Source organism: Notothenia rossii (assembly GCF_949606895.1).
Source record: "Notothenia rossii genome assembly, chromosome: 1".
NCBI classification, from domain to species: Eukaryota; Metazoa; Chordata; class Actinopteri; order Perciformes; family Nototheniidae; genus Notothenia; species Notothenia rossii.
Genome location: NC_136912.1, coordinates 92604713 through 92618565, shown reverse-complemented (window position 1 = coordinate 92618565; position 13853 = coordinate 92604713). Strand labels below are relative to the sequence as shown.

At 44.7% G+C, this 13853-nt stretch overlaps 1 protein-coding gene across 1 annotated transcript in view; it reads right to left on the bottom strand.

Annotated features, from left to right (window-relative positions):
* LOC307018449 (E3 ubiquitin-protein ligase RNF220-like) overlaps window positions 1-13388 on the bottom strand; it is a 51571-nt gene extending 38183 nt beyond the window's left edge. The window contains exon 1 of the mRNA XM_079648684.1: window positions 12785-13388. Coding sequence (XP_079504810.1) covers window positions 12785-13379 — 595 coding nt within the window. The 5' untranslated portion in view covers window positions 13380-13388. The remainder of the gene's footprint in view (window positions 1-12784) is intronic.
* Between the last annotated feature and the right edge of the window lie 465 nt (window positions 13389-13853).

The window sequence follows — 13853 nt, the reverse complement described above, 5'->3', positions numbered from 1 at the left end:
AAATATCAGTAATGTAATTTTACGTGTGCACTTTGAACTTCCACAAGTAAAACAACTATTTCCACTTCTTTTCTAAAAACAGAAGTCTAAAATAAGATGTCCTAAGAGGGCAATAAGACACCTGTTTCCAATGAAATCCTTTGAAATTCAATAAATCTGCATCTGAAACTTGTTTAAGGAAATGTTACTCCTGTGTGACTTGCTACAGCAGCGCAGCAACTTGAGGTGGATTAATGGCGTCATTTGCATTGAAACAATCCACAGCATGTATCCCATAATCATTCAGTGATTGATTTGTAATTGCACTAATAGGGTCGCGACCGGGACAATGGGATGTGTAAAGCAAAGTGTTGGCTCTCCGCCCCACAGCGGCCCTGCTGAGCCGGCTGTGTGGTCCGCTGGGACAATTAGCACAATCTGCATACTAATGGAAGCCTGTAATGGACACTGCTGAGCTGTGTGTGTGTGTGTGTGTGTGTGTGTGTGTGTGTGTGTGTGTGTGTGTGTGTGTGTGTGTGTGTGTGTGTGTGTGTGTGTGTGTGTGTGTGTGTGTGTGTGTGTGTGTGTGTGTGTGTGTGTGTGTGTGTGTGTGTGTGTGTGTGTGTGTTTGCATATGCATGTGTGTCAGGGAATGTTTGCATACGCGCATATCCTCTTGTGTGAAGGCCTTCCTGTGTGCCGTCTGCCTGCCCTCTGGAGTGTGTGCAAACTCCACTTCCTGTCTCTATGTATTTCTGTGTGTATGTGTGTGTGTTTGTGTGTGTGTGAGTAGCCAGTATCCAGTATTTTTGTTTCCCTCCCTTCACCCCCTCTCACCCCGCTCGGCGGCCACTCATTAGCACCATAATAAAGAGTTGAGACGACACGTAAAAGGTTATATACTGCTGTGCCGCTGTTTTCCTATCAATTATCAGGCCTGTGATTTATGGCCAATGCTATTCTCTGAGGAGAATTGGGGGAGTGTTTACACCCCTGCACCGCGGGGTGAGGGGTCAATCCCGGCAAACTCTGACCTTTATGGCAGCACCGCAGTGATGGGAGTCTGCAAACAGTGCCTGGATCGATCAGTGGATCTTTAAGGATGCATGTGTGAGTAGGTTGCTCTAACGTGTTCAAGGTGTCACTATCTAAGGCCAATTCCACATGTACACAAGTATACTGTATTGAAATCCTGTCCACACATGTACTGTTGTAAACATGCACATAAAAAACGCACAATTGAAGAGCTGTTAGGGCAAGTAGGCAGGATGGGACACACACACACACACACACACACACACACACACACACACACACACACACACACACACACACACACACACACACACACACACACACACACACACACACACACACACACACACACACACACACACACACACACACACACACACACACACACACACACACACACACACATGCAACATTGGTCTGTGTCATTATTATTAGTTTAGTTTCTACATTTTAGAATCAGAATTCTTTGATTTATCCGGGGGGGGGGGGCGGGATTTGGTTTCTTGACAGTTTTTGCAACTGAAATAACATTTACATTTAAATGTATTAATTATATAAACTAACAAAAAGTAAGAAAGTGCAATAAAAAGACAAAATAAAATACGTTTTTATATAAACAGTAGAATAACTTTAAAATTGTCTCATACAAAATACATATTTACGTGTGTTATTCATGCATGTGTCTATGCCGCAATATCACTTCGTGTGACATCACTTTTCAATCCTCACAAAGGAGTTAATGGCTTTTATTCTGACAATATATTCCCAAATCCCAGTTTTCCTTATCTACACGTCAACACTGACAGCTGAGCTGAACAAAAAGCTCTGTATTCAGACTCCTAAAATGCTATTCGTGTTGTGAAGAAATCTGTATACAATTGGACTAAACCTAAATGTTCCAGTTCAAAAGTTAGTGCTGAAGAGTGTTGTATTGTTTTTAACTAGTTGTTTCTGGACTTACAGTTTGAAATAGCTGCTTCTGGCTGAGTAGACTTTTTGCCCAGACTCTTTGCAGCTCCCTACATATGTCTTCCTTTTATTCAAATCCAAAACTCCTAACTAATCCACAGTGTCTGCCCCCCCCCGCTCATGGAGCCGCTGAATGATGTCGGGACGTCGTGTTGTTGAGAAGTAAAGCTTTGAGGCGCTGACTCCTCCACAGCTGGGAGACTCGCAAGGAGAACAAGTGACACGCTGTAATGAGGTCTGTGTGACACCAGGCAAACACACACGCTGTATATTATACATATATATATGTGTGTGTGTACGTATATGTGTGTGTGTGTAAGAAGCTGGCTACAGTATGTGTGTGTTCTGTGTGTTTAACCCCAGCGTTTGGCCCCCCTGTCCTCTCTATCTGTCTGAATGATTTGTCAGGCTCCAGGGACAGAGAGTGTGTGTGTGTGTGCGGGTGTGTGTGTGTGTGTGTGTGTGTGTGTGTGTGTGTGTGTGTGTGTGTGTGTGTGTGTGTGTGTGTGTGTGTGTGTGTGTGTGTGTGTGTGTGTGTGTGTGTGTGTGTGTATGTCTAGAAAAAGGTCTTTGATGTGAGATCAGAGGTGGTTGTGATTCGAGTCGATCAGGTGCTCAAAGAGAAGAAGAGGAAGAAGAAGGTTGTTTTTTTAACGACCCTCAGTTGCACTCTTTATGACCCTCTCTCTCTCCCTCACACACACAAATACACACTTTCTCTCAATTCAGTTAAATTCAATCAAAATCGGGAAGCACGTTTAGTAAAAAGGAAAAAAAAGCTTTACCAAATGAGATTAAATCATGAACACTTAAATGCCTCAAAAATTATAATTCAATAAAATGACATATATTTATCTAATTTGGGCCATTGTGCAGGAAAGATAGTTGCACTTATATATGTTGATGCTGATTCTTTCATACTTTTAAATAAAATCTAAATTGCAACTTAGCAGAGTATGTTTCTACACTGTGGTATTACTTATTATTCTGACACACATTCACATCGCCAAAGCAAGCATAAATAAAAATATTAAGTAAAACCCTATTTCCTTTTTCTGCCAAATTCAATTCGAGTTCATTAAATGTAATTTATTTGGGCATTAGGTTTCAGGTAACAGTGTTGCAAAAGTACACAAACATAATAATAAAGTAATAAATATCAACACAATATAATATATCTCTCTTTGAACAGAAGCAGCGACCGCAGGAGGGGACGGAGGCAGAAACAGCGAGAACAAGAAGTGTGATGGATCAAGTTTCAGCAGAACATTATGTTGACCCTTTAACAGGTGCTGATGGTCACCACAAAAGACCCCCCCTCACACACACACACACACACACACACACACACACACACACACACACACACACACACACACACACACACACACACACACACACACACACACACACACACACACACACACACACACACACACACACACACACACACACACACACACACACACACACACACACTTCCCCGAGCTACTGTAAAGCCCGCTGCCAGACTTATATAGAAACCCTGTCTGTCTGCTCCGAGCCGTGTGGTCCAGCCTGACGCTGAGCAACGTTTAGAAGAACACACACACAGACACACACACTCTCCATCCACAAATACACGAGGCGTATAAACCCCACAAAGATAAAATCCAAACACATGAGGAGAAAGACCTCCACGCTCCCGCTCAGCAGCCCTCATGAGATGAAGGGGAAAGGAGGTAAAAGAGCCGAGAAGACTTTCCCCTCCTGCCAGGATGAAAGCCTGTGTTCCCCGGGAGAACATTAGGAGAACAAACTACCGTCACAACAGGAGGGGGAACCGTCCACCGCCGCGTGCTCTCACTTCAAACACAGCCTCCATTAATATTGTAATGCTTCCTCCCCGACTGTTTGAAATCAAGAACAAGACTGCCAGTGTGGTCAGAAACTGAGCTGAGTGCAGTTTGAGGCCACGTGGCTTTAAAAACAGAACGAGCAGCAATATGACGTTTTTATCTCTACTTGATAAGTTATTATATGGGCAGCGATTAAAGTAAAAAAGTACCGAAACCACATTTTTAAATACTTCTTAACAAGTCAAAATCCCTGTATTAGAAAATCTCACCTAAGTATAAAGGCATCGAAATATACTTAGAGTAAAGAAAGTAAAAGTAGCCTACTTGTTATGCAAACTGACCCACTTGACAACACATGTGGAGAGTTTACTTAAAGTGGAGCTATCATGCTATATTTGAATAATATAGTGTAGGACCATACCTATATAAGGCATATTTATACTTTTATTTTTCAAAATACCAAACAGATCATGCATTTTAGCCATTCCTCATTTCGCTCAATTCAACACTGTCTTTGCATGGGCTGATTCTGTGAGAACAGCACCATCTACAGGCCTGGCATATGTACTACAGCGTCTCCAGCGCTTTCCAACGGCAATGTCCGTGGCTGCCTCCTCCTGATTGGTGGAGTTGGCGCAATAGCCGTAGCGCCACTTCTGTGACGTCATAGAAGTGTTCAAATCTGGATCGGTCTGTATCAGATCCGTTGCAGTTCTAAGTGCACTGCCTTGCGGCCTGTAGCACCATCCTTGAAGGAGCATATGGTAAGGAGTGAGCAGAGAGGGTAGAGTTGTCGATTCTTGTTCTGTGACTATCTGCCTCACCCTCTCAGACTTTCAGTTGCGCGCGCTACTAAAGAGACGCGCTACCATGGAAACCAAACAATGGTGTAGCTGTATTAAAGTCTGAGTGGAAACAGTCCTGAGTAAATCTGATTTTGTCAGAAATACGGGAGAAATATGACCCGGGAGGAAACCGGGAGAGGGCAATGAAATCGGGAGGGTTGGCAAGTATGGATTTGGGTATGGAGGAAAATAGAGAGGGTTGTGTTTTCTGACTCTTGGTGAGTTCCCTGGAACACCGGGGACACATATTCATGTAAAAAAGACGTACAAAAGTGCATTTTGCATGATAGGTCCCCTTTAAAACAAAACGTTGAAAATACAAAACACTGCAAGACGCTCAACTCTCAACAAGAACTAGTTCAGGTTTCTTACCAAAGTATAAGGGCTGTGTGACCCGTTCTCATTCATTACATTACATGTTACTTGTTAGACGCTTTTATCCAAAGCGAATTACATACTCAATAGGGCGGACTGCAGTGGGGTTTGAACCTGTGCTCCCACTGCAGTCAGCATGTCGTTGTGTCCCTGAGACACTTCAGCCCAAATTGCTCCTGTGGGGATTGTCCACAGTATTGAGTATGTAATTCCTCACTCGTCACAAACGGACGCTTGGTCAGGACCTACGACACCAAACGGTACAATACAAGAGATATGTACGTTACGGTATGATGGTACTGTACAGTAAGTCTACGATACGGTATGGTACAGAACTGTGTGGTACAGAACGGTATGGTAGAGAACTGTATGGTACAGAACTGTATGGTAGAGAACTGTATGGTAGAGAACGGTATGGTAGAGAACCGTATGGTACAGAACTGTATGGTACAGAATGGTATGGTAGAGAACGGTATGGTAGAGAACTGTATGGTACAGAACTGTATGGTAGAGAACGGTATGGTAGAGAACCGTATGGTACAGAACGGTATGGTAGAGAACCGTATGGTACAGAACGGTATGGTACAGAACTGTATGGTACAGAACGGTATGGTACGGTGTGGTACAGAACTGTATGGTACAGAACTGTATGGTACAGAACGGTGTGGTACAGAACTGTGTGGTACAGAACGGTATGGTACAGAACTGTATGGTACAGAACGGTATGGTACGGTATGGTACAGAACTGTATGGTACAGAACTGTATGGTACAGAACGGTGTGGTACGGTGTGGTACAGAACTGTATGGTACAGAACTGTATGGTACAGAACGGTGTGGTACAGAACGGTGTGGTACAGAACTGTATGGTACAGAACTGTATGTTACAGAACGGTATGGTACAGAACGGTGTGGTACAGAACGGTGTGGTACAGAACGGTGTGGTACAGAACTGTATGGTACAGAACTGTATGCTACAGAACGGTATGGTACAGAACGGTGTGTTACAGAACGGTGTGGTACAGAACTGTATGGTACAGAACGGTATGGTACAGAACGGTGTGGTACAGAACGGTATGGTACAGAACGGTATGGTACAGAACGGTGTGGTACAGAACGGTATGGTACAGAACGGTATGGTACAGAACTGTATGGTACAGAACGGTACGGTACAGAACGGTGTGGTACAGAACGGTATGGTACAGAACGGTATGGTACAGAACTGTATGGTACAGAACGGTACGGTACAGAACGGTGTGGTACAGAACGGTGTGGTACAGAACGGTATGGTACAGAACGGTGTGGTACAGAACGGTGTGGTACAGAACGGTATGGTACAGAACGGTATGGTACAGAACGGTATGGTACAGAACGGTATGGTACAGAACTGTATGGTACAGAACGGTACGGTACAGAACGGTGTGGTACAGAACGGTGTGGTACAGAACGGTATGGTACAGAACGGTGTGGTACAGAACGGTGTGGTACAGAACGGTATGGTACAGAACGGTATGGTACATAACTGTGTGGTACAGAACGGTGTGGTACAGAACGGTGTGGTACAGAACTGTATGGTACGTTACGATACGCTAGAATACGATACGACACTTCTTCCATCAAACACTACTTGACTGGTTAAGAATAAAGGTTCTGGTTCGGGTTTGAAAAGTATTTGTGTTACATAATAAACCGAGGTATCATATCTACGGCTCTCTACATTCAGTTTGGTTTTACGCAGAACACAAAATTAAAAACTGTTTGTTTTAACAAAATCTGATCCCCTTACGGACTCTCTTGCTATTTATCTTAAATCTCCTGAGTCCCGAAATGTTGCATATATATTATGATATTGTAGTTACTTGAAACGCCGGCGTGTCTCACACAGACACTTAAAGGAGCCGGCTGCATCAGTGTCACACACCTCGGGTCGTGACAAAGCAACAGCGTTTGACGCCTGGTAATAAGAGCGTGCTGGCATATGGCGAGTGTGTGTGTCGATGCATGGCGCGCACATGCGAGTCCGCCCGATACGGAGTGTGTACGCCTGGGGAATAACAGTGGATACTACATGTGTATGCATGAGCATCGAGTGGTTGCTATTGATCTCCTGTGGCCTGTCAGTGGGATGTAAACACTGTGTCTTTCAACAGGAAGCTGCACTCAATACCTGCAGCCGTCAACAACACACACACACACACACACACACGCACGCACGCACGCACGCACGCACGCACGCACGCACGCACGCACGCACGCACACACACACACACACACACACACACACACACACACACACACACACACACACACACACACACACACACACACACACACACACACACACACACACACAGTAACCATGTTATCAAATCAGCACAAAAAGCCTAGTGTGTGTGTGTGTGTGTGTGTGTGGGTGTGTGTGTGTGTGTGTGTGTGTGTGTGTGTGTGTGTGTGTGTGTGTGTGTGTGTGTGTCAATACACCATAGAAACTTGAAAAGAAATGTACACAAGCATGCACTGCTGATAATCGTGTGACGGCATAATTTGGATTATTTTACTGACTGTATGACAACAAGCTCCTGGCAACGGTAATATACTAAGATCAAAGTGGCATCCATATGAACACGAGCACACACCCTTCTTCAAAGACACACACACACACACACACACACACACACACACACACACACACACACACACACACACACACACACACACACACACACACACACACACACACACACACACACACACACACACACACACACACACACACACACACACACACACACACACACACACGGTAAGCTTTGTGTGAAACCAGCTTACACCCATCAAACTTCACCACAGAGATAATCCATGTGCCAGATCTAAGATGAATCTGTGTAATATTGATTCTGTTCGAGCGCCGCACTGGTCCGCTAACAACCCATGAATAAGTGAGCGTGGAGGACACTTATCCTCAGCGTGTGTTACGCTTACATGTTTCCCCTCGATTTAAATTCAACAGGATTTCCTTTCCCTCAGGTGAAGATTTCTCTCATCACCTTTCTTAAGAGAGGGAGAGAAGTTAAAGTCGGCTCGTGCTTCATTTAAAGACCTGGTTTAATTTAGGTTTTGTCCACGTTAAATATTTGTATTTACGTCTATTTGAGCTTTCATGTTCCACCTGATCAAAGAAGACTCATAATAAATGTGCATGTTGTAAAGTTGAAAAGCATGATAAGCTACATTTGATATGTCCCTGACAAGTCAACGTAAAAACACTAGCGCCTCACCGACATTACCTTAATTAACAAATACTTAAAATGACACTTTAGGTCTTCATGAAAGCCAGCCATTAGGAATTATGGACAGGGGGTGAACAATGTAAACTATAGCAAATTCTAAGTGTTATCAGATACATGTAAATGGCATAAAAACACACCATTTAAATGATTAGGAAATACATTTGAGTATTTCTTTAATTAACAAACAGTAATTTAATTTGTGTGTGAATCATTTCATAACGGTCCAGTTACACACTAGCTATAAACTGACGTTGTAATGTTTCGTTTAGGGAGTCAAGGGGACCAAATTTGGAACATGAGATTTCCTTTTGAATTTAAATAGTTTCGCTAATCAAAACAAACCACATATTTCACAGCCCTCTGCAAACCAAACTGTGATTTCCAAATGACAAACATCTGGTTAAACGAGACGCTGCCACCATTCGGGATCTACGTGTCAGCATGGCTCAGAAGTCACTTTGTAAAACAGGCTCCGAGTCATATTTCCAGAAAGAAAATATGTTAAACTCACTGATAAAATAAGCCATACTCCGAGTCTGACAAAAGTTCTCTTGCTAGTGGATTGAGTTTGTATCTGTTGAAGTCTCGTCTACTTTTTCTGACAGCCAGGACCAGCAGTCTGGTAACAAGTATCACAACACAGGGGCTCTCCAACATCTGCCTCCAGTTATCACAGCTCTCCCTGCGCTCTGCCACCACGGCAACACACACACACACACACACACACACAAACACACACACACACACACACACACAGCAACACGCACACACACTCTCTCTCCGTCACTCAGCGTCTGGCCACAGTGTGTTTTCGCCACTGTTCCCCTCAGGTTTTTCTGGTAAAGGGCCATTTCAGTCCCAGCTCAGGGCCGCGGGGGAAAGCGTCTCCCTGAGGAAAATAAGCACGCCTCGCTCCAGTGAAGACATCTGCCCTTTGAACGCAGCGCGGCTGTTTGAACAGCTGTCAGAGTCTCAGACATTCCCTGATAAAACACAGGCAGGTCTGCGAGGGAGACAGGAGACACTAAATGGACAGAGAGAATCGTCCACTGGCAAAGGAAGAGGAAGAGGAGGATGTGCACACCTGCTTGTTGAATGGAGGACACTGTGAGAGGAACGACAGCACCTGAACACCTGGGCTCAGAAGAGTGGCTCAACAAGTAACATGCCATTTGCTTCTTTCAAAACGTTTCTTGTAAAGACAGCAAATATAATCATTTGACTCCAGGTTACAAATACTCAAAGTTCATTCTGTTGGTGCCCAGTGAACAAATCCAGTTTGCATTGCGTACATGAAGGAATGCTTCATCCAAAAAGTCTCTTGTTCAACAATTACTCTCCTGTGTGGAGAAAGAATTACATAACGGCGTGATGAATTGAAGGAAACCGGGGCTTAACTAAATCAAAACTGTTAAAACCATGCTGTAAACTGTCACATCTGTACACTTGTCCCTAGAGCCTGTTTTAAATTGAAGTTGTCTGAGGTCCTTACCACCAGCGGCTCTTGCAGTCATAAGTATTAATGTCCCAAATGTGCAGAATGTAGTTACAGCTTTTTTTTGTTTACTTAGTTCCCTGTATTTGATATGTCTGTGTTATGTGTAAACATGTGTAACGTTGCTGCCTTCTTGGCCAGGTCAGCATTGTAAATTAGATTTGATCTCAATACTTTGTATGTGGTTAAATAAAAAAATAAAAAACATCTTCCTTTCACCTCAAAGCTTCCCAAACATACAACTTATTACTAAAATTTAAAACACTAAATTTTGTGAAAACATGCTCGTCGTCCGGGCGAGTCGAAGTGTTTAGATTAGTCAACATTTCAAGCGGCTGGATAAGTGAGACTTGGGTTGTACTGAGTGAGTTTGTGCTCGTCGGTGCAACATGGGTTATGTCTTTATGTCTGCATATTGAATCTTTATTTCATCGACTTTGGTAATCCTTTTATTGTGTGTTTCAATCTGTCATTCATGTTTTGTTGATCTGTACATTAAGCGGGGAAGTCCCCTGAGACATGGGGGTGTAATTTGTGATATTGGGCTATATTTGGGACGGGTGGCGCAGTGGTCTGTGCGTTTGATCATCAGATCAAGGGGGTGTTGGGGAACTCCAGTTCGAAACCCGCTCCCGCCCCACTGCTTCAGGCGGTTGTGTCCTTGGGCAAGACACTTCACCTGAACTTGCTCCTGTGGGTATTGTCCACAGTAGATGACCATTACATGTATGTATGATCTGTATATGTAATGTGTATTTGTAAAGCGCTTTGAGTCATTGATAAAGCGCTATAATAAATATAAGGATTATTATTATTATTATTATATCATTAAAATGTGATTTGATGTAGTTGGGCTGTTGGACTTTTTTTTTTTTCTTTTTTTTTTGCTCATTGTGGAGTCATGTGACACAAAGCGAATAGTTTTTTAAGAAGCGTAAAGTATCCCAGGTCTTTGATATAATGTAAAATCACTCCTCTAAGGGCAGTTTCAGGCATATTCCTTAAGCATGATTTGAGTTTAAACACTTGGACGAAGCCCTTAACACGGGGAGAACACACAACACAACTCAGAACGTCATTTCAAATATAAAGGAAACCTAAAAAGTATAAAAGCAGGTTTTTATGATATGGTTTTAACTTCAGTTTGTGTTTGCACGGCCATGGCTGCAGCATCACTCTCCCACCCCGAGGAGATCTCAAGCTTAACCGTTAAGACTTTGGGACCTGAAGTGACTGTCTGTTACTCAGTGAAGAGGAACAAGTGGATGTCAGACTTAGAAAAGTGCCGGGAGCTCAATTGCATTAAAGCTCTTAGTTTGCCTGAGCTCCAATCTAATTGGATAAAGCTGGGAAAGCAGCTTCCACTGTGCACAAATCCATTTTCTTTCTCCCAAACTCTTCTCTTTTTTTTGTGTGGAGCAGCAGAGACGCTCGCCATGTTCCTCTTCCACCTCGTCTTTTGTCCTTGTCAACATTCCCCAAATGAGATTCCCCTAAAAATCAGGAGATGAGGGACGCAATGCACGAGTGCTCCGAGCAAACACTGTCAGACAGACACACCTCTCACACACTTTCCTCTCCCGTCCTTATTAAAATTCCATATTGAGATTCCTCGCTGCCACTCCGCCTCCCCGGCCCCGTCACTCACACACACACACACACACACACACACACACACACACACACACACACACACACACACACACACACACACACACACACACACACACACACACACACACACACACACACACACACACACACACACACACACACACACACACACACACACACACACACACACAATCCAAACTTTTCTCAACTCGTCCCTGCTCTTGCCTTTATGTGTGGGATGAAAGTTTCCTTTAGGTGATGTGTGTGAGAGCATGTCTCCCACCCCCCCCTCTCTCTCATTGTCATTATTTTCGATGGTGTCCCCTCTGATCTGCGGATCCTTTGGGTGCTCTCTCTCTCTCTCTCTCTCTCTCTCTCCCCTTTCATGTTGTCAGGCGCTCTCCTCGGCGACCGCCACTGAGGGGGGTTTGATTTCCCATCATGCCTAGCATTGACTCCCTGACTCCCCTACCCCCCCCTTTACTCTCCCACTGAGGCGAGTGTTGTGCCCCCGCCTGGTTGGGCAATTATCCCCGGGAGTAATGAGGAGCGTCTCCCTGTGACTGACACCTCTCCCACTCATTTGTCAACAAATCAGACGGCTGGTGTGGGCGGCCATATTGAGCTGAGGGTTGTCGTATCTTTCTCTCTCCCCTTCTCTCTATCCTCCTCCATCCTCCATCCTCCATCCTTTCCCTCTCTATCTCCGCCACCTCGTTATCTCTGACAGGGTGTCACTCCTTTCCAACTCCCGTGTCAGCCTCCACGCGTATTTGTGTCGCCGAGAAAAACTCTGACTTCCAACACGGCCTAATGGTCATATGTGGCTAATGATCACTAAGCTGAATAAGTGACACTGTTCAATTCATCCGTGTCAGCGCCAGCCGCCGTAAACACTTTGTCCGACGACACGATGAAGAGAGCAGAAGGGGAAAAATATTTGTTTTAACGCTGCTTTCAATTTGTCACCATTAGCAGCTGTGGAGGATTTATGTAAATGTGCCGTGTCATGTCAGCACCGTCTGTGATGGGCCAATTAAACTGTGCATGCGTTAGAGATGTGTTTACCAGTGGTGTAAAGTAACTATATTTACTCAAGGTACATCTGCTTCTACTCCACTGCATGTATTTAATACCTTTAGTTACTTATAATCAAGTGTTAAATCAGACTTTAGTTCCACCTGGAGTAAATTCACAAGCTGTGAGAGTGTGTGTGAGTGTGAGTGTGAGTGTGAGTGTGAGTGTGTGTGTGTGTGTGTGTGTGTGTGTGTGTGTGCGTGTGTGTGTGTGTGTGTGTGTGTGTGTGTGTGTGTGTGTGTGTGTGTGTGTGTGTCAGGACTTCTCACCGTGCTCTTTTCTCTCCTCTGGGCTGGACGACGCCTCTCCGTCGGACATCAGGCCGGACATGGAGAACAGCTTCCTCCCAGAATCCTCCCCGCCCTTCAAGGATCCTCCCGGGGATCCGAAGTCAAACTCCTTGCCCTCCGTCTCCGGGAAGCAGCTCTTCAGCCTCTTGGCGGGGGTGAACGCCGAGTGGTACAGCCCAGATTCCCTCTCCTCTTGCGGGGAGGAGAAGGGTCGGAAGGCGCCCACCCCGCTGTGGTTCAGCATGCTGAGGGTGGAGCAGTCCAGGTGTCCAGGGGGGGAGAACTGGGGGTGCAGGTGGAGCAGGGAAGAAGGGAAGTCTCTGGAGGGGAAGGTGCCGGACATGGGGCCCTGCCGCTGGTACATGGAGGTGAAGGTGTAGGAGGCGGAGGGGAAGGGCAGGTGCAGGTCCTTCTCCAGGGACACGGGCACTCCGAAGGGTCTGGGCGCCTGGCAGGGGACGGAGGCGTCACGGCCGGACTCCGCGGTGGAGGCAAGCACCATGAGGGCGGGGGAGGCCAGGGGGGCGGGCAGGTAGGAGGAGACGTCCATCTTGAAGGGCCGGTGGAGGTCCATTCACCTCCCTGTTAGTTACTGAAGAGAGGGGGAGAAAGAAGGACGTTCAAAAAGTGAATTTAACAAGATATTTAAGATCATTTCCTCTTTCAAATATCACATCCAGAAAATCATTTTCTTCAGAGAATTTGTGGATTGTTGTGTGAAGTTTTCAGGGATTTTTTTTAAGGATCCCAAAGATTTTCTGACTCTTTCTTTTTCCCAATATGGCTAAAGATTTTATTGAACGCCTCCCTAGACTGTAACAGTGATCTATCTAATTAATGAATGACTGAAGAGAGGTGGAGGTGGAGCAGAAAGAAGGACATGAAAATATTTATTTAACAGGTTTTTTTCGACAATTTTTCCTTTAAAATATCACAAGGAATTATTTCCTTCGAAGAATTTGAGGATTGTTACAATTGTTTTTTTTCACTATTTTGTTTTTTTATGATCCCAAAGATGTTCTGACCCTTTTCTTCCCAGAAAGATTTT